This window comes from Cynocephalus volans, chromosome 10, assembly GCF_027409185.1.
Source record: "Cynocephalus volans isolate mCynVol1 chromosome 10, mCynVol1.pri, whole genome shotgun sequence".
Taxonomy (NCBI): domain Eukaryota; kingdom Metazoa; phylum Chordata; class Mammalia; order Dermoptera; family Cynocephalidae; genus Cynocephalus; species Cynocephalus volans.
The window spans coordinates 132,806,437-132,832,121 of NC_084469.1; the positions used below are offsets into that span (position 1 = coordinate 132,806,437).

Here is a 25,685-nt window from a genome sequence, read left to right on the forward strand (position 1 = left end):
GACTTGGAGACATTCAAGGACAAAAATGGCTACATCAGAGAGGGACACCTTCCAATGGGCCTCAGTCGTAGATGGCGAGGGACACCTGCCCATCTACTTGAGTAGAGAGAATAACAGGAGAAGGATGCTTGCTCCTTGGTGATTGACTCTTCTTTCTTTTTTTGGCTCTTTTTCTCATGCCTGTAGGAGACAAGATGGGAAATACTCCAGCAGCCTCAAACAGTCACCCTTGGGGTGCATATTAAAGAACTGGAAGGGCCAGCCCGTGGCTCACTCAGGAGAGTGCGGTGCTGATTACACCAAGGCCATGGGTTTGGATCCTATATAGGGATGGCCGGTTAGCTCACTGGCTGAGCGTGGTGCTGACAACACCGAGTCAAGGGTTAAGATCCCCTTACTGGTCATCTTTTTTAAAAAAGAACTGGAGCCACTTTATTTTTTTTTTATTTTATTTTTTTTAAAGATGACCGGTAAGGGGATCTTAACCCTTGACTTGGTGTTGTGAGCACCACGCTCAGCCAGTGAGCGAACCGGCCATCCGTATATGGGATCCGAACCCGGGGCCTTGGTGTTCTCAGCACCACACTCTCCCGAGTGAGCCACGGGCCGGCCCTGGAGCCACTTTAAATTACATGGTTTGAAAAGAAAAAAAGCTCATATTTTTCTACAATGTGGCTTGGCCCCAGTGTAACTTAGGTGATGGAGAACAATGGCCCCAAAATGGTTCTCTAAATTACAACGCCATCCTAAAATTGGATCTGTTATGTCATAGGGTCCATAAATGGAGTGAGGTCTCATATGTCCAGGCCTTTATGGCCTTATATCAGGATCCAAAACTAAAAGGAGGCTGCTCACTCTCTCTACAGTCAGCCTGCACTTTAACCTGAGTTGTCCTTATTGGAGATTCTGGTGTTGGGAAAATTAATCTCCTATCTCGATTTACTAGAAATGAGTTTAATCTGGAAAGCAAAAGCACCATTGGAGTAGAATTTGCAACCAGAAGCATCCAGGTTGATGGGAAAACAATAAAGGCACAGATATGGGACACAGCAGGGCAAGAGCGATACCGAGTTATCACGTCAGCATATTATCGTGGAGCTGTTGGTGCCTTGTTGGTTTATGACATTGCTAAACATCTCACATAGGAAAATGTAGAGCGATGGCTGAAAGAACTAAGAGATCATGCTGATAGTAACATTGTTATCATGCTTGTGGGCAATAAGAGTGATTTACGTCATCTCAGGGCAGTTCCTACAGATGAAGCAAGAGCTTTTGCAGAAAAGAATTGTTTGTCATTCATTGAGACGCCTGATCTAGATTCTACAAATGTAGAAGCTGCTTTTCAGACAATTCTAACAGAGATATACCGCGTTGTTTCTCAGAAGCAAATGTCAGACAGACACGAAAATGACATGTCTCCAAGCAACAATGTGGTTCCTATTCATGTTCCACCAACCACTGAAAACAAGCCAAAGGTGCAGTGCTGTCAAAACATCTAAGACTTCTCCCCCAGAAGGCTGTGTATAGTCCATTTCCCAGGTCTGAGATTTAAATATATTTGTAATTCTTGGGGTCACTTTTGTGTTTTATTACTTCCTTATACTTATGAATTTTTCCATGTCTTAAGTCTTTTGATTTTAGCTTTATAAAATTATCTATTTGTCCCGAATGACTGCAGCTTTTTTTCATGCTATGGCTTCACTAGCCTCAGTTTAATAAACTGAATGTTTGGATTCCTCAATAATTGTTTACGTTTCATCACGGAAGCCTGTTCACTGTAAGATATAATGGAACTTGATCACTTGAAGCTCAGACTTACTGGTCTTGATCAAATCAGACTAAGAAGACCTTAGAAATGAGCTATCATTTTGCCACAGAGAAGCTTATAAGTAATACACTCTTCTCTCTGTGCAGTGTATGTTTCCACAAATCTAAGAATTGCCCTATAAACACAGCAGGATTTTGAGAGCTTGAAAATTTTCCATTATTCTGGAAATCAATTTCTAAAATGCCTTAATAGGTTTATGTAGTTTAGTAAATTTTGTTTTTTTTTTTTTTAAAGATGACCGGTAAGGGGACCTTAACCCTTGACTTGGTGTGGTCAGCACCACGCTCAGCCAGTGAGCCCACTGGCCATCCCTATATAGGATCCGAACCCGTGGCCTTGGTGTTATCAGCACCGCACTCTACCAAGTGAGCCACGGGCCGGTCCCAGTAAATTTTGTTTTTTAATTTTTGTAAGCATTGAAGTTGATTAGAGAGGAGGGCACTTTTTTTGGACAAGAATTATCTTAATAAACACAAAAAGATTGTTATGGTTTTGGTAGTGGTATGGTTATGGAGTCATAAGTTATAACAGTGCTGCCTGGCAGGCTGAGGAGAGACTGGTGGAATTAAATCTGAGGTGCCTCTGTTGCAATGGTCAGGCAGCCCAAGTCATTTAACTGATCTAATTTCCCAGCAGTAGATTATGTGGCATTTTATTGCTCAGGCAATAACTGGTTTAATGGTGGTAGTATCAAGTTTTGAAGTGTTAATTTTGTCTTAAAATCTTTCAGCAAGTGAAATGCAGCCAGTTTTATCACCATATCCACCAGCAGGCATGGATAATTATTTTAACAATGCTGATATTTGAGTTTTGCAGTATATTAAGGAATATAGTCTAGTTAACTAATCTTTGGTTTCAGTATATCTAAAGAATACAGTGAGAGGCTAATTTCTGCTCAAGTGGTACCAATTAAAGGCATGTATTCTTTTAGTAGTAAAATGAAATAGTATCTTGAGTTTAAATAGAATGCATTTAGGACTCGTAAAGACCTGAAATAGTTTTCTTCTACTACATTACTGAAATCAATGGAGCAGCGTTTCTCATTCAGAAATGTGCACACTAATATTTAGTTTTACTTCCATGTGGATAATATTAAGCACTTACTTTGCAGTTTTCTGAAAGTTGTATCAACTGCAGTGATACTATTCAGGATGGTGAGATATCGCCTTGAAAACGTATATGTGTGGGCTTCCATAGATTACTATGTTTCATAGTTAATCTTCTGTCTTTTGCGGTGCTCATGATGTGTGGGGTGCACGGAAGGCATTGCTGTAGTCAGTCATTTTGGTTTTCTTCTGTAGTCATTTTATTATTTTACTGTATTGGTTATGAAGATACTATTATCTATTTGTAAATTGCTACTTTGTATTTTATGCATGCTCTGTAACTTAATTTTTTTTTCCAGTTATTGATTTGGAATATATTTACGTTCTAATAAAGTTATAGGGGGACTATTCAAAAAAAAAAAAAAAACCCTCCAAAAAACTAAAAGGAAATTGTCAGATTTCCTATGCGGGAATCCCAGGGAAGCCTCCCGCTCCCCCTAAGACTGACGTCCTTGGTGACTCCCTCCTAAATAGTGGCCGTCATTATAGGCTTGAGACAGGGTCACTGGCAGGGCTTGTTTGAAAACTCCAGGGCTCATTTAGAAACATTGTTTGTGTAACATTCTGAGCTAAAGATGAAAGGTGGAATATTTCTTGCAGTGACTGAAACAGGATCAACTCACTGCTTACAAGGAAACTCGGTAGTTAAGATATAGCCTACTGGTTTATTTTATTTTTTTTTTATTTTTATTTTTTTTAAAAGATGACCGGTAAGGTGATCTTAACCCTTGACTTGGTGTTGTCAGCACCACACTCACCCAGTGAGCTAACCGGCCATCCCTATATGGGATCCGAACCTGTGGCCTTGGTGTTATCAGCACCGCACTCACCCGAGTGAGCCACGGCCCGGCCCTAGCCTACTGGTTTAAAAAGAGTAATTACAACAGCCAAATTAATGGAGACATGAGGGATGACCTCTCCTTTCTATGTTCCTTCACTGTACATTTCACCGCATAGTACATATTGAATCTAAGGTGTTTTGCAGCCTTCCTCACTTTTTCTATCCTATCCCTTTTTGTGTATCTTTTCTATCGTATGACAGTCTTTCTACACTGTTTGTTTTAGTCTGTTTAGTGCTGCTATAACGGAATTACCTGAGACTGGGTAATTTATAAAGAAGAGAGGTTTATTAGGCTTACGATTCTGGGACAGCTGCATCTGACCTGGGCCTCAGGCTGCTTCTACTCAGGCCGAAATTGGCAGGCAGCCAGCAGGTACAAGCAGATCACATGGCTAGAGGAAGCAAGAGAGAGGAAGAAGGTGCCAGGGTCTTTTTAAGCAACAAGCTCTCGCGGGAACTAATAGAACGAGAAATCACTCATTACTTCCCCTCCCCCAAGGAGAGCATTAATCCATTCATGAGGGATCCGCCCCCATGACTCAATCAGTTTACAACACTGCCACATTGGAGATCAAATTTCCACATGAGTTTTGGAGGGGACAGCACTTCCAAACTCCATCACTGTTTGTTTGTTAAAAAGTACTACTTGGGGGCCGGCCCATGGCTCACTTGGGAGAGCGTGGTGCTGACAACACCAAGTCAAGGGTAAAGATTCACTTACTGGTGGTCATCTTTAAAAAAAAAAATACTACTTGGGTATGAAAAATGACTCAAGGAAAAAAAAAGCCAACATTTTGTATGTCTAAAAAAACTCTGCATGCTTGGGGTTGAGTAACTAAGTTTGTGCTTTTCGGTCATTAAAAAAATCTGATGGTCAAACAGGAAAAAACAAAAACTTTTCCCCTTCTCTGTGAGTTTCTTCAGGCAAGTTTGAGAAGCAGAGACTGTTACAATTGGCTACAGTCTCCCGACAAAATAGTTCTATGTGTACACAAAGTTCTGCAGGTGTTAAAGCAGAAGCCCATTAAGGAGGAATCAGTCTGCTAAAAACTAAAGAAACCAAAGAAAAAAAGGGAAAGAGGTTTAAAATGTTTAAAATGAAAAAAAAAAAAAAAGGTAAAAGGTTTAAAATGACCACTATGAATAATGTTTTTAGAATTATCAGCCTACATCTTTGTCTGGGTTTACTAATCAAACAGGATTTTGTCTTTACGAGAGGCCTTTAAGGTTAAAGTTGTAAACCTAGCCTAAAACAGAAAGATCATTCTGTATGCAATTCTTAGACAAATGAGGCCAATTTAGTATTGAGAGAAAAGAAATAAGTATGTAGGAGAAGAGGAGATATGAAGAAAGCTATGGATATGAAGACGTAATTGCGGTTAGAAAGGTTAAATAGAAAAGAATACTTTTGTGTGAGAAAACATCTGGTGCTATTAATTTTTGTTCTAGAGTAAAATAACTGGCTATTTAGGAGGTAGAAGTATAGGAGAAAAACATAAAGTCTGAGTAAGTTGTAATAATGATTTATGAAGGGTAAATTTATAACAGAAATTAGAAAAATAGGCTAAAATTAAACACAATTTATGTGTAAGTTTTTCTAAAAGTTGGGCATTAACATAAAAAAAATACTGTCATGCAAGGCTACTGTGATTACTCTCCAGTGTTAGACAAACCAACTATTCTTAATAGAAAATCGTGAAAAGTTTTTTGTTTTTGTTTGTTTTTGTTTTTATCTTTTAGGTAACCAACGTAGGAAACATATTCCATGTTTTATCAAGACAATTTCTTGTGCTCTGTGCCTTTGAAATCTTTTGTCACTTTGGTTTTATTTTATAGTGATTTGTGATCTTATTTAACTAAGTGTTTTAAGCCTTTGTTGTTTGACAAACTTCCCTAAACCAAATTCTGAAAATTCAGTCCTTTTGACTTGAACTAACTTTGAAAGGTTCCAAGGGCTCTGGAACTTCTCAAAGGATATGCATAAAAGAGAAGTATGAAAACCAATTGGCTAACCTGATAGGTTAAATTATATGGGAAGCATTGTCAAAACAGGAAATAATGTTTGACCTTCTTCATGTTATACTGACATGTTTATTAGTATATGTTCCAAAATTATATAAGTTTCCTAGAAAACTGGTGTGTCTAGGTGTAAAGACTATCAGTCATAATTTTGGTAATTTAAATCTATTGTATGATACACAAATAACCAAATTTTCTTGTCATGGTCATTTTAAGTCTTGTTGTCCATAGTCAGTAAAAATGAAAAGAACTCCTAAACACAGGTTTCAAATAACTTTAAGATCAATAGGCAAAGAATTCTAATAAGAAATTGATAGGTTTGTGAAAGTACTAATTCAGATCAAGCAAAGCAAAAAGTAATTACACGAAGTTGAGTAATTGAGAAACATAATGTTTTGTAAATTTCATTTTTGAGCTTTTTACTTAAAAGTTTTGTTTTCCAGATTTAAAGAAACTTCTCTCTTAAGCTATCTATAACTTACAGCAATTTGGTAAAATATAATTTTTTTTTTTTTTTATAGATGACCTTGACTTGGTGTTGTCAGCACCATGCTCTCCCAATTGAGCTAACTGGCTATCCCTACATAGGGATCCGAACCCGTGGCCTTGGTGTTATCAGCAGGTAAAATATAACTTACGAACAAAGATGGAAGCATTTGCTTTCTCCTTATTTGATTCCTCCAAAATGTAAAAGCTTTTCATGAGTGTCTTTATAATTTTTATGGCAGTGTAGTTATTTGCATAGGATCAATGGGAACATGCTCTCTCTTTATCCACACGTGTGGATAAAATATAATTTTTTTTTTTTTTAAAGATGACCGATACGGGGATCTTAACCCTCGACTTGGTGTTGTCAGCACCACACTCTCCCAAGTGAGCTAACCGGCCATCCCCACACAGGGATCCGAACCCACGGCCCTGGAGTGGGAAGAAAGTAGAGGCAGGGAAGTGGGGATGGGGCCCAGGCCCCAGTGGGGTGTTGGTTATACAATTGTTAACATTGTTTATAAAATAGCATGTCTCTTCTAAGTTCCTGAACCCACATCATATTGCCCTAACTTGGCCTAACTGCTGTTTCATCTTCTCCCCCTGAAGTGGGACATAAGTTCCTGGGCATAAGCTTTCCCAGCTCTGAGGGATCCACTGTACCTGGGAAGGAGCCCTCCCAGCATCAAGGGACCAATACGAAGAAAAGTAAGATCTTGTCAATCAGAAAATTGATCATCAACACTTTCATGAGGAATGTATTGATCAAAAAGGGGGAAATGATGTCTTCTCTACGCAAGCAGTTCTCCAAAAGTATTCACAGCCTTGTGGGGTGGGGGTGGGGGGCAGCTCATGACTTGGATGAGACATTCTGTTCCTAAGCAAAAGGATTGATGTAAGTTCTTGAGACTGTCAACGTACCAATTAATGTATAGTTATTAACTGTAAGTGTTGACAGTAGGAAATTGTTGGAGTGAGCAGGACTGAAGTGGTGTTGGGACTTAAACCACATGGGCTGTAGGAAAAATTTTAAAAGGTTACAGTTTTTTTTTTTCTTGGCATTCATTTCTCTGAGTTCCCTCTTTCCCGTGACAAGATGACATTATTCACATGAATGTAAAGTTGTTTTCCAGCCAATCTGAGGCTGCAGACTTGCACACCCTGAGAAGCCAAAAAAGACATCAATAAAGCTATGCTGATAATACCCCTCCCGCAGGATCTTGAGGTGACAACAAGGATGGGAGCAAGGACCAAAAGGAGTCTTGGCAAGACTTTGCACCAGAGCTGAGCGGTTCAGGCTCAGTCTCTGAGAAGGGCATTAGCTCTCCTGCTCTGAGTTCTCACAGAGTGACTGCCACCCAAAAAAACCATCAAGGATATGAACCCTTACGCCTCTACAATCTGAGCCATCCCTTGGGCTACTTGACAGTCTAGGTACCTCCCAGGGACAGGTACCCGGGACAACTGCCCTGACCCAGCAGGAAGCAGCTATAGGAGACTGACAGGAACTACGGCCATCAGCACGCCAAAAAGAATTATGGGAGCAAACTCTTTTGGGGGGGAATTGAGGCAGGAATAGAATAGGGATACACCCAAGGGAGGCTGCTCAGAAATATTCAGATTGGATGGGCACTGCCTGCCTCTTTAGCTGGCAATTAATGGACTCATAATGCATTGGCGACAGTTTCCACCCAACCAATCAGCATGCTTCACCAACGCACCTGCGCACAAGGAGGAACAAAATGGGCAGAGGATCACTATTAGGGGCTTTTTGGGACATGGGAAGGAGACAGAGAAGATGGGGGGTGGGCATTGTCTCTGGCAGAGGTGCCTGCTCACTTCCTTGGTGCTTATCTTGGTTTGGTAATAAAGCCCTATTATGTTTCATTTCTCTGTCCCTCTCTTCCCTCTCTTTCACTGGTTCTGTGAAAAGATTTTTCTTTTCATAGATAGACCAAGAACCTGGATCTCTGTCTGGTAACACCATCAGCTTCAAACTCATCTCCCAGGTAAAATCACCCCCATACAAAACCTGCACTGACCCACTGTGCCCTCCAGCTACTGCTCCATTCTTCTGCTCTTGTTTATAGCAAAGCAGAACTGGAGGGTTTATTCAGCTAGTTAGAGTGCAGCCTTGTAACACCAACGTCAAGGGTTCTGATCCCCATATTGGCTAGCTTCCCAAACAAACAAACAAACAAATATTACAGCAAAGCAAAAATCAACCCCACTTGCTGTCTTCACTTTCTTTCCTTCCAGTCTCTCCCAGAAGTTGTCCTTGACCTCCACTCAGTCAGCAAGTCCTATTGTTGAGCAAGTGTCTCCCATCCAATGCACTCTGGTCCAAGCCATTGTCTCAGCCCTCTGCCTTGGCACATACTATCTCTACCCTTAATTCTCATAACCTAATTAATACCTGGGGAGTGGGTGCTAAAAGATCCCCAGCTCTTCCCAGCTCTACATTGTGTTATAAATCTCCTTTATATTAACTGGACAAAAAAGGGCTTTTTCTTAATCCCCAGGCTGCTGTCCCTGACTATTGAAATGCAGGTCCCCAAATACCTTGCCAATTACTGCATGATCATTCAGAGGTCCTGGCATTGATGACAACCAAGGCAATAGTAAAATTGTGGAATGAAAAAAAGAAGAGTCTTGGAAGCATATCCACACGTGTGGATAAAATATAATTTTTTTTTTTTTAAAGATGACCGATATGGGGATCTTAACCCTTGACTTGGTGTTGTCAGCACCACACTCTCCCAAGTGAGCTAACCGGCCATCCCCACACAGGGATCCGAACCCACGGCCCTGGAGTGGGAAGAAAGTAGAGGCAGGGAAGTGGGGATGGGGCCCAGGCCCCAGTGGGGTGTTGGGAAGGTGGGCTTCTACTGGGGTTTGCCCATCCACAGTTTTGAGTGGGAACTTATTGAATGTGTCTAACAAGAAAGAACCCATGGCAGGCTTGATAACTAAACATCTTGCAGTAGGTGTTTAATAAACATTTCCTGAATGGACAGATGGTAGAATGAACGGAGGGCTATATGTATGAAGGAATCAACCATGGCTATTCAGTGCGGGGGTGTGGACACATCAGGCAGATCTCCCTGCACTCACGCCCACCCCTCACCCCCGACACAGGGGGCTACAGTTCCACATGCTTCTTCTCAGCCTCCATTAGCTCCTGGATCTTCTGGGGTATGGTCTTTGTCCAGAACTGGAACCTGCGGGCCCTCAGGGCCTGGCCCGCTGCAGGCTGTATATTCAGCTGCAGGTATCGCTCCTCCTGGTCAAACACGGGCCAGTGGGGCAGACCCTCGCCGTTGGGGTTCCTGTAGACATGCCCGCACAACAGGGCAAGAAGAGGGTCACTGTGAGTGCTGCCAAGCCCAGCCCTGCCAGCCCTGACCAGGTCAGGCCAGGAAGACAAGCAGGCCAGGCGGGCTTGGGGAGCGAGGGGGAAGGATTCCAGATATAGCTGGGAAACTGCCTCCCAGTGGTGTCAGCTCCATGGGAGTCGAGGGGGGCAGGCAACCTGGTCTGTTTTGTCTCTCACTCTCAGAGTGGGCCTGTGACTGTACCACAGCACTCTGCCCATCCTACAGGTCACAAGGAGATGGAACTGCCACAAGGCCCCTCTGTATCCTAGTGGGTCCTGGAGCTGGGGAGGGACTATCATGTGACTCAGGACACATGTATGTTAATCAGGGGCCCCAGGCAAGGGGGGCACTAGGTGGGTACAAGCCCGTGGGGAGGTTAGGCAGGGGTGCAGCATCTCACCCATTTCGAGCAAAGTTGGCCCAGTACTTCATCACCCTCCTGCTCAGCAGCACCTCCTCCTCAGTGAGTTTGACTGCAGAGAGGAGGACGACAAGTGTCCAGTCAGGGCCACCTCAGGCCAGCTACCCATTCGTGCACCACACTCACCATCCCAGGTGTCACTTCTCCCTGGACCCCTCAGTCCTGGACCTCCGTCCCTCCTGCACCACCCTCGGGAGCCAGGCCCTCTCCTTGTCCCAGCTCCTCACTCTCCCAGACTCTAGCTGGCTCCATGCAGGGCCCATTGCTCCTTCTGACTTGGGGAAGCCATTTCAGAAACAAATATGCCTTGGAAACATGTCCCACTGCACCCAGGTCAGACACCATCCCTGGGGTGGGAGACATGGAGGCAGCACACGCCAGTCTGACGAGCCTTGCATTCTAATCCCAGCTCATCCTTTTGAGCTCTGAGATCAGGAACACTTGATCCTAATCTCACTCTGAGCCTGTTTCCTCATCTGTACAGTGACCCCTGAGGGACCCAGCCAGGGTCTGTCCCACCTCCTGGGGAAGGAGGAAGACTCACTGTGGCTGCCCCAGAAGGAACTTCTGAAGACAAAGAGAACCTCATCGCCATGGTCGGCCTTCACGTGGGGTGGCTTGATGTCCTTGAAGAGGGAGGGCCGATGCTGGAACTCATAGAAGTAGACGGGGGCATGGGAACCTAGGGGAGTGACAGGTCATGACAGGGGGCCCCCCTCACTTGGAGCTGTCCTGCATTACCCATGGTGACACAATACCTAGGTCTAAAGCTGACTGGAATCTGGACAATGGGGTAGGGGTGTCCTAGGCTGCAGCAGGGGCAGTGTGAAAACCTGGGATAAATCATGGCCATGGACTTCTGAGCTGGGTGTTCTTGGGCAAGTCACTGAAGATCACAAACCACAGTTTCCTCATCTGTAAAATGAGGGAAATGTCTGTCTCTAGATTAGCCATGAGGATTTACTGAGGTGAGGGACATCAAGTGCCTGGCAACCAGGGGCCCTGTAAAGATTTGGGCTGGGACCTGGACAACCAAAAACCTCTCCTAGGACCCAGGGCTCAGAGCTGCCCCTTGCCAGTCAGGCCTTAGGTAAGATGTACTCACGTTGAAAATGTGCTACTTGGAGTGCAGGGATCACAAACATGGCATCCCCCATCATCTCCCGGAACTGAGCTTGGAGAGTCTGAGGATCCTCATTGTCCCCCATGTACTCCTCCATCAACAGGTCACCAGTCTCAGGAGGCAACATCTACCCCAGGTGGATCAGGAAGAGTGAGGTCAGGCAGGCTGCCAGGGGCAGGGAGGTAGCAGCCTCAGGGGTGGGGAGATAGGTCCTGCGATGGGACAGGGATGGGGGAAATGGCCAAGCTCAGGGGTGACCCCACCCACAAACACACAACTACCCCCACATTTGCTCACGGGAGTCACTGCACGGGCAGACTATCTGGGGAATGGGTTTACCCTACTCAGGAGAGAGGCAGCTCCTCTCCAATGGCAGAACCCTGGGAGCCTCACCATCTCTGCTGAAGTTTTCTGCACAAGAGCCTGCATGGATTCTCTGTCCACTTCCTTCTGGGTGTCAAAGAGGCCCACGATCTGGGTGGTGGGGTGAGAGCCTCATGTTGGGGGTGGAATGGGCCTGGAGCTATGAAGCCCTGAGGCCCACATGTAGAGGATTCTTAAAGCAAATGTGCTTCCAGAGCCTGGTTTTCCAAAGTCTTGCAATTTCAAATATTGACCTTGTGGAGCACTGGATATTTTCCTCAGGCTATAAAGTATCTGGTGTAAGAGAAAGATTTCTGGCACAGCAGAGTGGCTGGCTCAAGGACAGACTAGTTACTGATTGTTCTGTAAAGATACTGAGAAATTGCTGTAAGAAGGGAATGTTTGTTAGATCAAGCTTTTGTTGGTGGATCACTTAATTGTCGAATGGAATGTCATCTGACTTGTTTCACTGAAAGTTACCAGCCTATATTGTTAAACTATAACCCCACCTATGTTCTCTTCCTGTAACTTCCGGGTCTGAAAAATAAATGAAGGAACAGAACCCCAATTTGGGGTTAATTTCCCAAGGAAGAGATGCCTCTCGCTTGAGGATTCCCAGGGAAGGTAACCACTTTGGGGCTTCTCACTGCTCAGAAGAGATGGGCTTTGAGTAATCCTTTGCGGTTCCGTCATCCTGGGGAAGTGGGGTGACAAATCTGTGGGGGGCAAAGCAACAATCCCACATGGAATGGGTTCCCCAGGCACGAAGGGCTTGGGGCTGGCCTCACCTTGGGGATGTTCCAGCCCCATTCGTCATTGTTGATACCAATGATGCTGGGGACGGGTCGAAAGTTGTCCGAGGACAGCAGCTCCAGCGGGTGCCTGGGCAGGAAGGCCCCATCCACCACACCAGGGATTACCATGAAGGGCTGAGTGGGCATGCAAAGTCAGGGAGAAAAGTCAGGTCCCTGACATTTTCTGACAGTCTCTTAGTTCCTTCCACACCTTCCTGGCACACCCCAATGGCTCCCACCCTCCCAAAGAGCTCTTATGCACACGTGGCTTGACACATGATGGCTTCCATTTCCCATCCAGGTCTGTGAGGACACCAGGTCATGGAGATAAAATAACATGCCCAGGGCCTGTGAAGGGTGCCCAGGCCTGCCTGCCCCCCACCGTATTGCCTCTCACTTCCTCCACACCCATGTCCACTGTCCTGACCTTGCTAATGGCCAGAATCTCCTCTTCACTCTTGCGCCGCAGGCAGCCCACCAGGGCCTCGGAGTCCACCTGGTCACAGGCAGACAGGTTGGCCACCATCTATAAACGGATCAGGAAGGGGCTGGCTCATCCTTCCAGGTAGTGGAGAGGGCTTTGCCCAGGGTCCTGGCAGGGAGCAGGTGCACCCCAAATCTCACAGGGTATTGTGTGTTGATTGCTGCAGTTTTCAAACTGTTCCAACATCCCTGGTGCCCAGAGGTCCCAGCCAGAGGGGCCATGCCACCTGATTAGATGGTTCTGCCCATGGTGGGGGTTCTCAGGCCAGCAGTTTTTTAGACCATAGAACACACTCAGCCTCTGAAATAGCCACAGTGTGTGGATTCTGACTCTTGAGCCCCTCAGCAATGCCAGTGCAGGGGGCAGTTTCTGAGACACCCTGATGGTCCTTGTTATCCTCATTTAACAGTCAAGCAGCAGAGGCTCCGAGAGGTGGGAGATGAGGCAGCAGGTCTGGGCCTCGGTGGATGAGGGCACTCACCATGGACACTGCAGCAGATGAGCCGGTGATGAGGCCGGGCAGCACAGCCACACCACTCTCCATGATTGCACTGTGGAAGAGCCCTCGGGACATGGGGGATATGACATGTGAGGACACGCTTGCGCCACCTGCAGACTCGCCAAAAATGGTGACACGGTCAGGGTTGCCTCCAAAATGGGCGATATTCTGCTGGACCCAGCGTAATGCAGCCACTTGATCCAGGTAGCCCCAGTTCCCGGTTGCATGCTTGTCTCCAGTGCTGAGAAGTGACAGGGACAGGGATCATAGGGCTGTCCTGGCTCTGTGCAGCCCCCTAGCACAGCCCTGGCCTGGTCTCACCTGAAGAAGCCCAGGATACCCAGGCGGTACTGGATAGTGACCACCACCACGTCCTCAAAGGCTGCCAGCGCAGAACCATCATACATCGAAGCTGATCCCACAACAAGCGCCCCACCATGGATCCACACCATCACCTGGAGGAATCAAGGCAGAGACCACATGACGCCCCCCCAGACCAAACCCCACCAGGGCTGCTACCTAGACTACCCATGTCTTTGGCTCTGTCCACCTGCCCACATAGAGAGAACTCCAGTGAGATTTCAAGACCTGGGCCATGGAGCAGGGACCCCAGTTCTACCAGGAAACCCAGGCCTCTCATACTTTAGGGTCTACCCATGTGTCCAAGCCTGGCTTCATTACTCCCAGAACCATCTCTGTGGTGGAGAGAAAAGGGGTGTCTCCCTGAATGTCCCACCCGAACATTAATGAAAAGTGTCCTCCATCTCATCTGCCCAACAGATAATCCATAGCTGGGGTCTCTGATGACCTCAACATGCAGTCCTCAGGCACCTGAGTTGGTCCCCTGGGCACTAGTTGGGTGGGTGCGTCCTGGGTCCACCCCAAGGACACAGCCTCTGACCTCTGGAGCAGCCAGGACCACGTGACCCCCTGTCCAGAGGTCAGCTGCCCACACTGGGTGAGCAGCATTTCTTGGACTGACAGTGACAGGCCTTTCAACAGGATTCATGCTGAAGTGGGGCCCTAGCTGAGCCTGTCCTTTCTAAACTTCTTGCACAAGAAGTGTCCTCCCTCCCCCCAGCACCTTGGTTTGACACTCACAGGCAGGTTAGAGCCCTCATGGGCATGGGCAGGTGTGTAGATACTGAGGTACAGGCAGTCCTCAGACATGGAGGTGGAAGGCACAGTTATGTTAAACAGGCTCTCAGCCTCTGCATTCATCATAGTGGCATTCTGAAGACACCTGGTGGCCGTGGCAGACAGTTGGTCTAAGGTCCAAACTAACCAGACCCTGGGTCCAGATTTGCACCCAGCCACCCTCATTCCCCTTCCCCCTGATATGCTGATAACACATGATCCTTGTCTAAAGTCTATTCCCACCAAGTTACAGGTCACGAGCTCTGGGGAAGCTGTGTTAGAGTCTGGACTTCCCGGGAGGCTTCAAGGTTGTTGAAGACCTTGGACACCACTCCTCCTGAAGCTGGGAAATCTTGACTCTTAGAGGCCTCTATGGCAACCACTGGCAGCATGTGTTGACATTCACCACTGTATCCTGTCCCCATTCAGGCCTGGGACAGGGGAGTAGCCCTCATACATGTGCTGCATAAATGATTGAGTGAATGTTAATTTCTCATGAGAAGGGCAAGGGCCGGCCGTGGCTCACTCGGTAGAGTGAGGTGCTGATAACACCAAGGCCACGAGTTCGGATCCTATATAGGGATGGCTGGTTTGCTCACTGGCTGAGCGTGGTGCTGACAACACCAAGCCAAGGGTTGAGATCCCCTTACCGGTCATCTTTGAAAAAAAAAAAAAGGGCAGTGACATGTCCCTCATCCGAAGTCTAGACTATTAGGGAACGTCATCATTCCCACATAGCCATAGTCGTTAAGAACACACACATGTCCATTGTCCAGTGGCGCCAGGCCCTGTCAGTGGGCACAGTGACTGTGGAGAGTGGGGGTCTTCAGGGAGCCACCCCTGCTGCCCTTGTCAGGGATCTTCAGTATCTGCTGCTGGAGTCAGGGGTTCCTACAAGGTTCACAGAGCCACCGCAGTCTCTCCCAGACACCTCCCAGTGGTGGCAGAGAACACTCGGCATAACCAGAATCTGGGAAGCTTTCTGTTTCTATCCTCCCTTCAGTACCTGAAGCTAATGCCCTCCAAGTACCAAGCCCTGAGCCAGGAGCCTGGGAATGTTACTCGACTCTCCCAAGTCTCAGCATGCTCATCGGGAAAATGCATGTGGGAATCCAGCAAACTCAGAGGGAAAATTGGCTGTGGGGTTTAGATGAAACACTCAGGACACCCCTACCACCACCTCAGGGCCCAATGTTCACTGGGAGAACTCACATGGCCGGGTGGGAGGTCCCATCCCTCACGCCACTCCAAGATTCTGAGGGCTCTGGGGGTGCAAACCGCAGTGGCCCTACAGGTGGCTTGGCAAAGGGAATTCCTAGAAAGGTGTGGACCCCCACATCGGTGCCCTTCACGTGGATGAGGCTTCCTCGCACCTGCCCCGTGTGCGTGGTCCGGATGGGGCTGGCAGAGTCCTGTCCTGTGGACAGAGAGATGGACCTGAGGGTTGGGTCTCCCCATTCAGCTGTCCTCCCTCCCAGCCCGTCGGTATTGCCACCACCTCGCCATCCTCAGCTCGGCTGTAGGGATCCCGATCTACAAACACTGGCTTTACATCTTCGACTTGTCCATCAAAAGCCTCTACTGCCCGTCAGTGAGAAGCTGATACAGAACATCAGCTAAGGCACATCTGGCCCAGACCGAAGAGGAAATCGATCTTCCCCTGACTCGCCACCTAGGACAGCCTCTCCATGACCCTGCAGGGGCTCCCAGGCCAGCGTCATACCCTGTTTCTGCTCTCCTGTCCCTTGAGCCTTTCCCCATGGGGGGCAGAGAGCGTGGTGGACAGGCTTACCTGCCTGCTCCTCTCCCTCCTAAGGAAAAGGGAGTAGCAGATTGATCTGAGGGCAACGCACAGGCTGAGCTGTCAAGGAGTCTGCTCGCTTGCTCCCCTGCCAGGAGACCGGGCTCTCAGTTTGGGGTGTTTGCATAGCTTTAATTCACTCCTCCTCCCAACCCATTGTTCCCACCAGTGCCTGGTTCTGAGCAAACACACAGGGAAGAAAGTGGCCCTGTCTCTATGGCCAGCTTCTCCTTTTGGTGTCCAGTGCTTGTTGCTCCTCTGCCACACTCTCCTGGCTTATGCAGGAGGGACCACCAGCCCCAGGAATTCCGAGACCCATGCAGAACACATGGTGCTGCTGAGATGTCCCGAGCCTCGCTTCCACGTCTGTGACCTCCCTCCTTTCCTCTCCCTTTAGCTTGAATCTGAGCAATGCTCATGCTCGTTCTCACAATGAGGTTTCCCACCCCTTCCCATCCACCCCACCCCCCACCTTCTGCTAGTCTCTGTGAGGTCCTTGTTGCACTTATTAGGGTAGAAGCTCTTCAGGAGTTGCAACTCTCTTCCCCAGGAACACCACCATTTCATTGCTACCCAGGCAGATTCTGAGACAGGCACCATCTCCTTGTTCCTCCTGTCTCTATGGCCTCCTAATAAGTGCCCCTTTCTTTTTTTTTTTTCTTTTTCTGTGTGTGTGTGTTTGGTATGGGGATCTGAACCCTTGACCTTGGTGTTGGCATGTTCTAACCAACTGAGCTCACTGGCCGCCCCCTTTAATACCCTTTTCCACATGTCCTCATTCCTGTCTGAACAGGGATTTCCAGGATTCATGTCCTCAGCTGTGGATAGCAGAGGACTGGGCCAAGTCTCCACCTGCCTCCCAGCCAGGCTTCTCCAGGCCTCTGGTTTAGTGTAGCCCTCCAGAGCACAGGCCTGTGTTTAGCGACTCACTGATCTGGCACGTTTCAGGGGATGGTGCTCCTGCTGAGAAGCCGGTCATTGCCCTCTGCCTGCAGCCACGGAAGAGGGTGTGCATATGCCTGTGTGTGAGGAGGGAGGGAGGGTGGGGAGGGCCTGTCTCTCACTCCACTGCCCTTTGCCCAGCCCCATCAGCTGCCCTCTTTTTCTTGGCATTGAATGGCCTGTCCAAAGATCATCTCTCTAGGGCAGCAGAGAGCTTTTTTCTTTAAAAAAAAAAAAAAAAAAAGAATGGAAAGAAAGAAAGGTTGGAATTTCTTTTAGTTCAATATTTATATGTTTGATGACCAATATTAGCAGCCTGTGGCCAGAGCTTATAAATGACAGATGCAAAATTGCACTCTGCTCCCTATCTGTAAGGATATTGATAGCACAACCTTGTCCCTGCCCCTCATGCTCCAGCCCTATCCCTTCCTGGCCCCTTTCCTGTAGCCATCTCAGGCTTTCCTCCTCCTAAAGCCCTATGTGGGGAGGAGATGGAGCCAGGCACCAGGGGTCTGAAGTGCGATCCACCCAGAGTACAGACCTCAACCACATGCTTGCAACTTCCAAAGTAATAGAAGCAGAGGGGTCCCCTCTCAGACACCTCACCCAGATTTGTCCTGGCATTAACAGGCCTTCTTAGAGAATACTGGGTCCTGGTAGGAGATGGCATTCTATCTGTTTCTGCCAATCTGCTGATTCTTTCGTCTGCACCTTAAAAATTGCAGTCTGTTCCCAAGACCTTCTGCCCCTTCATTCGTCTCCAGGCCCAGCACCCTAGGGCTGAAACTTTGAGGAAAAGCCAGTGACTTATTTCCAGAGTGCCTCAGTTAGGGCAACTTCTCTGTAAAGGACCCTGAGTACTGAGCAAAAACCTCATTAAGATTATTGTTAATGACCCATAACTGGAAGCTTCCTGCTTCTTTTGTTGTTGTTGTCGCTCCTGTGGAAAAACTGAAAAGATTACTTCTTTATGTATTTTTGTCTTTTTATCAAAGGGAAGGTGCAGAAACCCCTTCAGAGCAGGGATAGTGCAGGGAGAGTGTCTCTGACTTTGGGATATTTTATCTATAGAAATTTCCAAGCTGATAGTTTGTTTTGAGTTTTGGTCTTTACATTTGTTTGTTTTTTGGTTTGGAAAAACAAGCATTTTTACGATGCATGTAAATTGGTCAGCAGAAAAGGGAGCTCAGGAGTGGTGGCAAATGGACCAATGTCCCTGCTGGGTTTCCCTTCTCTTAGGGTCTGGGAGGGGAAGTGGTTTTCATTTGTGAGCGAGTGTCTCTGGAGACAGAGGAACCAGGGGAGTTTCATTGCATTTCCTTCCACCTAGATCATTTCCTGCTCTTAGATCCAGCCTTGCCAAGAGAGTCTCAGACTGCAGGGCCTTCCCTGCCCCCATCTTTCCAAACACCAGGGCAAAAAACCAGAAAGCAAAAGAAAATATTTATACATATCTACATAATATAAAAACACTTGATGCTTTAAAAAAAACTCCTCTGAAAGAAAAAAGAAAAAAAGTAAAAAGAATGAAAACGCACACACACAAATAAGAGAATAAACAAAAACTAAAAGAAAGAATAAAAATAGGAATATTTTAAAAGTGAAACAAGTAAATCTGCTCATAAATAAAATTCCTAAAGTCACTATATTAAAAGGTTTGGTTGTGGTTTTTTTTGTTTTTTGCGAAATATTGTTAATATATATTTCTCTTTGCTGATTTAGCCATTCTCAGATGTTATACTAAAATTGTAAATTAAATGTAAGCACTAAGCATCTGATTAAATGTAATCAGATGCTATCTCAATCCACACTTAGGGTATTTTGGGTCAGGGAAGGAAGGAACTTAGTTGAACTTAGTGTTGTTTTCTAAAACTTCTCCTTTTAGAAAGAGCAAGGACATCTTTCCTCTGACATGCAGAATGGAAGATATTTTTGTGTAATAAAATTTTTTAAAGATGAAAAAAGAAATAGCCTCTACTGAGAAATATTTTGATTAAGGTTTTTTGTTTTTGTTGTTGTTTTGTTTTGAAATAAAAAGGTTTGAAAGAAAAAAAAGAAAGAAACCTCCTGCCTGTAACACTCACTGTCCCCTCCACCCTATCTGCCTTCACTGGGCCTGGCCCCAGCCTCCCCCTCCAGGCTCACTGAGGCTCCTCAGGGCTTGACTCTTTCATTCAGCCAACAGCGTCACAAAAATGATCACATAGGCTTGATGGAGCGAAAGTGTCTTTGCCACTGTGTGCCAGGTCACGTGAGGCAGCGGAAGAACTGATGGAATCAGATAGACAAGGTTTCTGACCTCAGGGATCTCATCTTCCAGGTGGCAAGAAATGACATAAAGAAAGCACCCTGCAAACAAGGAGCAATGGCGGTGAGGGGAGCTACAAGAGAGAAGCGCAGCTACGACTAGAACAGCCTAGAAAGCACAGTCCGCCTGCTGTGGGGATCCAGGAGGGAGCAAGTGATTGCAAGTCACCCAGCGGAAAAAGCCAATATTCTTAATAGATAGAGTTTCTACATACGAACGAGAAATATGCCAGCCACACATAGAAAAAAGTGGTGTAAGAATATGTTCAGAATAGGCAGTACAAATAAATGGTTCTTAAACAAATGAAAAGCTGTTCACCTCACTCATGGCAAGAGAAATATACATTGAAATCTGATTGAAATGCGATGTCAATGACTCATTTTGTCATAAAAAACAACGCGGCCAGTACATATCTTCTGTCGGCAGTACAGAGCATCACTCAGAAGTGGCCTTGCCAAACAACAAAACAAAGTAAAGCCTAAAACCCCAAATCTGAATCTGATCCAGCCTCTAGAATATAAATATAAGTTTACAGGGCACACAGGGGACAGAGGAACAGTTAAAAGGAACCACAGGGATGACATCAGCAAAACCCAAATGGTGGGATCCTCTCCAGAACAATTAACTAGTTTCTTCAACACAACAAATCAGAAGGAAAATAAAAGAGGCAGATTGGGAATCTGCAGGTTGAAAGAGACTCAGGAAACATATAGAGTGGCTGGCCAGTTAGCTCAGCTGGTTAGAGCATGGTGGTATAACACTAAGGTCAAGGGTTTGGATCCCTTTACTGGCCAATGGCCAAAAAAAAAAAAAAAAAAATCGAGGAAATATATAAAAAAGACAGATAATAGCAGGAAAAACTGGAACCTTCATACATTGCTGGTGGGAAGGTTAAATGGTACAGCTTTGTAAAACAGTCTTCAAATGATTAAATAGAAAATTGCCATGTGACCCAGTAATTTCACTATGAGATATAAACCCAAGAGAATCAAAAATATAAGTTCAAGGGCCAGTACGTGGCTCACTTGGGAGAGTGTGGCGCTGATAACACCAAGGCCATGGGTTCGGATCCCTATATAGGGATGGCTGGTTAGCTCACTTGGGAGAGCGTGGTGCCGACAACACCAAGTCAAGGGTTAAGAACCCCTTACCAGTCATCTTTAAAAAAAAAAAAATAGGTTCACATAAAAACTTGTACATGAATATTTATAAAAGAATTATTCATAATAGCCCAAAAGTGGTTATCCAAACGTCCCTCAACTGATGAACGAAATCAATAAAATGTGGTATATCTGCATAATGGAATATTATCAGCAATAAAAAGGAATGAAGTTCTGCTATGTGTTACAACACAGATGAAACTTGAAAACATTTAGTGAAAGAAGCCAGTCACAAAGGACCATTATTGTGTGATTCCACCTAAGTAAAATGTCCAAAATTAGCATATCCATAGAGACACAGGGCATCATTGGTGGTTGCCTAGGGCTGAGGTTGGGGGTTATGGTTGAGGGGAAATGGGAATTGATATGGTGAACTCTGTGAATACACTAAAAATCATTGAAGTGTATGCTTCAAATGGATAAATCATATGGTATGTGAATGATATCTCAAAGCTGTTATTAAAACCAAAGAAACACATTTACCAATGTGCAAAGTATGAACCTTATTCAAATCCTGAGTTTTAAAAAAACCTGCATAAATATCATTTACAAGTAATATAAAGTAAGAATATTTGACTAGATATTTGATTACATTGAGAACTTATGGTATTGTGGAAATATACACACACACAAAAACACACATATATATTCCTTTCTTTTAGTAAGACATGTGGAAAAATGTCTTACTTATAGATGTTATGATGTCTGGGATTTGCTTCAAATAACGGTGCAAGGGAGAGGTGGCAGTCCGGATGAAAGCAGGTTGTCCCAGTCTTGATCACTGCTGAAGGTGGCTAATGGGTACGTTGTGTTGGTTATACTATTCTCTCTATCTCAGAGACTGGGCTGGCACCTTGGTTCTGTGCAGCCCTGGGGCAGCCCGACCTTCTCTGTGTCTCAGGACAAAGGCAGGTGTACAGTCAGGCCCACAGTTCTCCTGCTATTGTTATCTTTACCGGTGTGGAGGGTTAGAAATCTTGACTCTCATTTGATTTTAGAATAGGGTTTTTAGGTAAATGCATGTATGGGGAAAAAGTCCTCTGGTAGAAGGAGAGGGCTTATAGCCAGAGGGCAAAAGCCCATCTAAACAACTCTAATCACTGTTTAGTTATGGGATTGTATACTTTAATGATTTTAGAGCTAACAGGTGGTTGTCAGACTGATCCTGTTAAGAGATTTTAAGAATTGCTGAAAGATGTGAAAAAAATGTTTGCTAAGGGCAAGCTGTCTGTTGGGGGAAACGTTAGAAATAATGGTACTTAGATTTTATAAGAATGTAACTTTTGCTTAAGGAGAGGTTATACTTTAGATAATGAGCCAGTTTAACCAACATAGCTTTTCACTAATTTTACTTTGGAATGTCACATTGTTAATTTTACTGATGCTACTAGTTTCCATTGCTTAAGCTATACTTAGCCATAGATAACTTTTGTAACATTGCCCATGTCCTTGTGTCCTTTTGTAATGATCGAATCAACTGAATTTTTCTGTGAAACATCCTTGTCTTTACAACAAAAAACAGAAGCTAACTTTGAATGGCTGCTGTACCCAGTTTTCTCTGGGATACAGACCCTTCGGGCTTCTCAATGCATTCATGGTGCTTTGAGTAATCCTTTTTTCATCTCCGTTACACAGTAAGACGTGTAACATACCAGCTCCCATCTTACTCTCCCACTGTCTCAGGTTCTGCCTCTGCAGAATTTGGCAGATCTGAGCCGGGTCCCATAACAAAAAGTAAAAAACAAACACAGCCTCAGGAAGCTACTGCCACCCTACATTTATCAGATCGACATGGATCAACATGTTCGATGCCATCTGGGGTCGATGAAGCCGGGGTCAGCAGCCATTCACAGGCTCCAGAGAGGGCAACTTAGCAATGTCTTTCCACGTCAAAAAGCCCACTCCTCTCCCCAGTAACATGCTGCCTACACACAATTCCTTGCCAGGTGGGATGTCTATCCATGTAATTCATTGTAACCACTGAAGCCTGACGTTAGATACAGGGAAGAAAAAAAATCTGCTGAAATGTAACTGATTAGAGACCGGTTATGTCAAGGACACTTCATGCTTTTTTGTTGCTGGTGGTGGCATAGAGATGAGAACCCTTGACCTTGGTGTTACAGCCAGGCTGGGCAGATCTCCCTGCCTAACAGGTCCTGATGAGTTCTGAAAGCTTGGTACAGGGCAGGTAAGGGAGAAAGTTCCTTGAGAGTGAGTCATAGGGGAGGGGTCCTCCTGGATAGATTAGACTGGGAAAGGGTGAAGGAGTCAGGTTCTACTATAGTGGACCCCAAAAAGTACACTTCTAAGCCCCTTTGTTTTAATTTTGCAGCTGGAAAATGTTTATTTGCAGAAAGTTCCTAAGAATTGGTTTAATGTTCAGATCAGTTGTTTTCAGCTTCTGTCTATAACCCTGCCACCTTCCTGCTTCAGAGGAGCTGCCCACCCAAGACCCTGGTTTGTGGTCACTGTAACTGCACTGTCTGCTTCTGTAAACCTTGCTGCTTGCCTGTTTCAGAGAAGTTGCATGCTCGAGTTTCAAAAGCCCCTTAACCACATTTCCTGTTTCTGTAACCCGATGTGGTGAAGCCCCTCACCTGTTTTATGAAGCCCCCCAGCTTGGTTGACTCTGCCTGCATACAGACAGGGTCAATAAAAGGCTGGCATGTCTGCTCAAGAAAAGTATATAACCACAGATCTCCCTGCACTCAGGGTCCCAGGATCTCAGGATATGAGTCCACCTGGGTCCCGCTAGTGTTCCTGTCCCACTAGTGTAATAAACTTACTAACTCTCCATCTCTCTGAGTGACTGGAATTATTTCCTCACCAGGTTCTTTCCATCACACTACACCAAACGGCACTGTAGGAAAGAGGATCACAGGCCTCACACACCCTAGACACAGTGCCACAAGGCCTGAGATTCTGACAAGGGCCTAGAGAGAGCCTGGAAGGCACAAAGTACCATCACATCACTTTTGCCTTGGAGGCCACATCGGTGCACGGGGAAGAGGGACACAGGCTGCTTCTCACATCTGGCTGCTTCTCAGATTGGCTTTAGGCTGTGGTTCCAGGGGCTTCTGTATTCTCTGAGGGCCAGTAACCTTGCCTGGGGCCCCTTTGGAGGGGATCAGGGTGCCACTCTAGCCAAAGGTGAGACACTCAGAGCCAAAGACAACAGGAAGGGGTTATTGTTGTTACTATCCTCTGGCAGCACGGGCTCCAGCCACAAACACAGGAGGAAAACGTCCTGAAACCTACCCTGCTACCCTCAAGGCTGCTAGTACTCCACTCAAACGTCCTCTTTGTTTGGAGGCCTGGGGCAGCCCTGACCCTCTCTGTGACTCAGGGGGCACATCCTGAGTGGTTGGGAGGCTCGGGTGGGGCGCACGGTTCCGCACTGTCATCTCCTCAGTTCCCACCTCCCTGGCTCTTTCCTCCCACAGTCTAAGGTTTGCCTCTGCAGAACGTGGCAGATCCCACCCCGGTCCCTGTCGCCCCCGACAGAGCCTCACCCTGGCCCCGGACGAGGAGAAGCAGGAGCCCACAGGCCACGGCGCTCAGCCGCGCGCGAAGTCGGTCCAGCCGCATGGTCTGCTCGCGGGGTATGGTCTACTCGCAGGTCTTCCTTTGCGCTGCGGGCGGGCGCGCTGCTTTTCTCGGAGGCTGCCTGGGCCGGTCCTGCCGCGGACTGCGGATTGATGTCTCACCAGCACGGAGTTTGCACAGGGCGGGGAGCAGGTGGGGCCCGCGGGATTGGGGCAGGGCAAGGTGGGTCGGCAGGAGAGCGGGACGAGCGGGCACAGGTCACGTGGAGAGCCAATGGCTAGCAAGGGCGGCGTGGCCTCTTTTCTGCTCGGGTTCCCTTTGGCCTCCGAGGAAGGGGCTGCGCGGTTTTTGCAGTCCCTCTCCCTCTGAAGAGAATATACCAAAGATTCTCTTCTCAAACTGGAGTCACTGCATTCACTGACCTTGTAGTCACAGGTCCGAGGAGGGTGTTGGGGGTGCAGAGGAGGGAGCAATAAGCTGTAATTGGAGAACCCAAGAGGGCTTCTCTGAGAAGGTGCTAGATCAGGATTCATCACAACTGGAGAAACGGAGACAACCTTGCATCCGGGTGAAGGGAACCGCTGGAGCAAAGTCAGAGAGATGGGACTGTGCTGTTCATTTGAAAGCTGCCCCCTAGGGCCGGCCCGTGGCTCACTTCGGAGAGTGTGGTGCTGATAACACCAAGGCCACGGGTTCGGATCCCTATACAGGGATGGTCGGTTAGCTCATTTGGGAGAGTATGGTACTGACAATCACCTTACTGGTCATCTTTTAAGAAAAAAAAAAAAAAAAGAAAAAAAGAAAAAAAAGAAAGCTGCCCCCAGCTTTCAGGAGTTCAAGGTCCCTCCTCCACCTAGTCCACGGTCTGGGAGTCCACATGGGTCCCTTCCCTACTCAGTCATGGCCCTTCTTTTGAAACGCACACGTGACTCTGGCACTTCTTAAGGACTCCCCTCTGGCCCGTCACTTTCCCTATCTCCACCTCTCCCCGACATCGGGTTCACCACTTCTCCACTGGACAATCCTTTAAGGAGAGCCCGCTGGTCCCAGCTTGGGGACACGGCAAGGCACTCCCGGGCCTACGGTGCAGCAGCGGAGGCAGGCGCGTCATCGGGAGATTCCCAAACCCTGAATCCTGACAAGACAGAGGCAACCGGCCTGGGCTCGGGAGCGCCCGGCCGGCCTGACTGCTCGGAGAAGTGGAGCTGGGCTCAACCTCACGAGGCCTTTAGTGGCCCCTGAGAACCGGCCTTGGCTCTTCGTCCCGGCCCTCTAAGGGCTCGAGCATCCCAGCGCCGCCGGGGTCCCTCCTCAGTGCCTGAGCTTTCAGCATTTCCCCGGGTACGAGTAGCCAGCACCGCCAGGTCACCTCTCCCCTCAACGCAGACGGAGTACAGGAGCCGACTGTCCCTCGCGCGACCCCGTCGCCACGCCACACCACGCCCCCTCC

The 25,685-nt window shown here is 46.9% G+C and overlaps 1 protein-coding gene and 1 pseudogene across 1 annotated transcript; one reads left to right on the forward strand and one right to left on the reverse strand.

Annotated features, from left to right (window-relative positions):
- The first annotated feature begins 25 nt into the window (after window positions 1-25).
- Window positions 26-1,532, forward strand: LOC134387729 (ras-related protein Rab-11A-like; annotated as a pseudogene).
- A 7,710-nt stretch (window positions 1,533-9,242) lies between these two features.
- On the reverse strand, window positions 9,243-25,655 carry LOC134389565 (cocaine esterase-like). The gene is made up of 12 exons (XM_063113123.1): window positions 24,202-25,655; window positions 15,691-15,895; window positions 14,443-14,584; window positions 13,663-13,796; window positions 13,324-13,582; window positions 12,786-12,884; window positions 12,353-12,493; window positions 11,595-11,675; window positions 11,184-11,328; window positions 10,623-10,760; window positions 10,058-10,130; window positions 9,243-9,609 (listed from the first exon to the last, which is right to left on the reverse strand). Exons 1-12 carry the CDS (start codon window positions 24,275-24,277, stop codon window positions 9,423-9,425), a joined length of 1,680 nt encoding a protein of 559 aa, XP_062969193.1. The 5' UTR covers window positions 24,278-25,655; the 3' UTR covers window positions 9,243-9,422.
- Between the last annotated feature and the right edge of the window lie 30 nt (window positions 25,656-25,685).

Coding starts and splice junctions, on each gene's coding strand:
- LOC134389565 (XM_063113123.1), bottom strand. CDS start 24,277: ATGCGGCTGGACCGACTTCGCGCGCGGCTGAGCGCCGTGGCCTGTGGG. Junction 12,494..12,785: donor AGATTCTGGCCATTAGCAAG/GTCAGGACAGTG, acceptor ATGCCCACTCAG/CCCTTCATGGTAATCCCTGG. Junction 11,676..12,352: donor GGGGCTGGAACATCCCCAAG/GTGAGGCCAGCC, acceptor CCCACCACCCAG/ATCGTGGGCCTCTTTGACAC.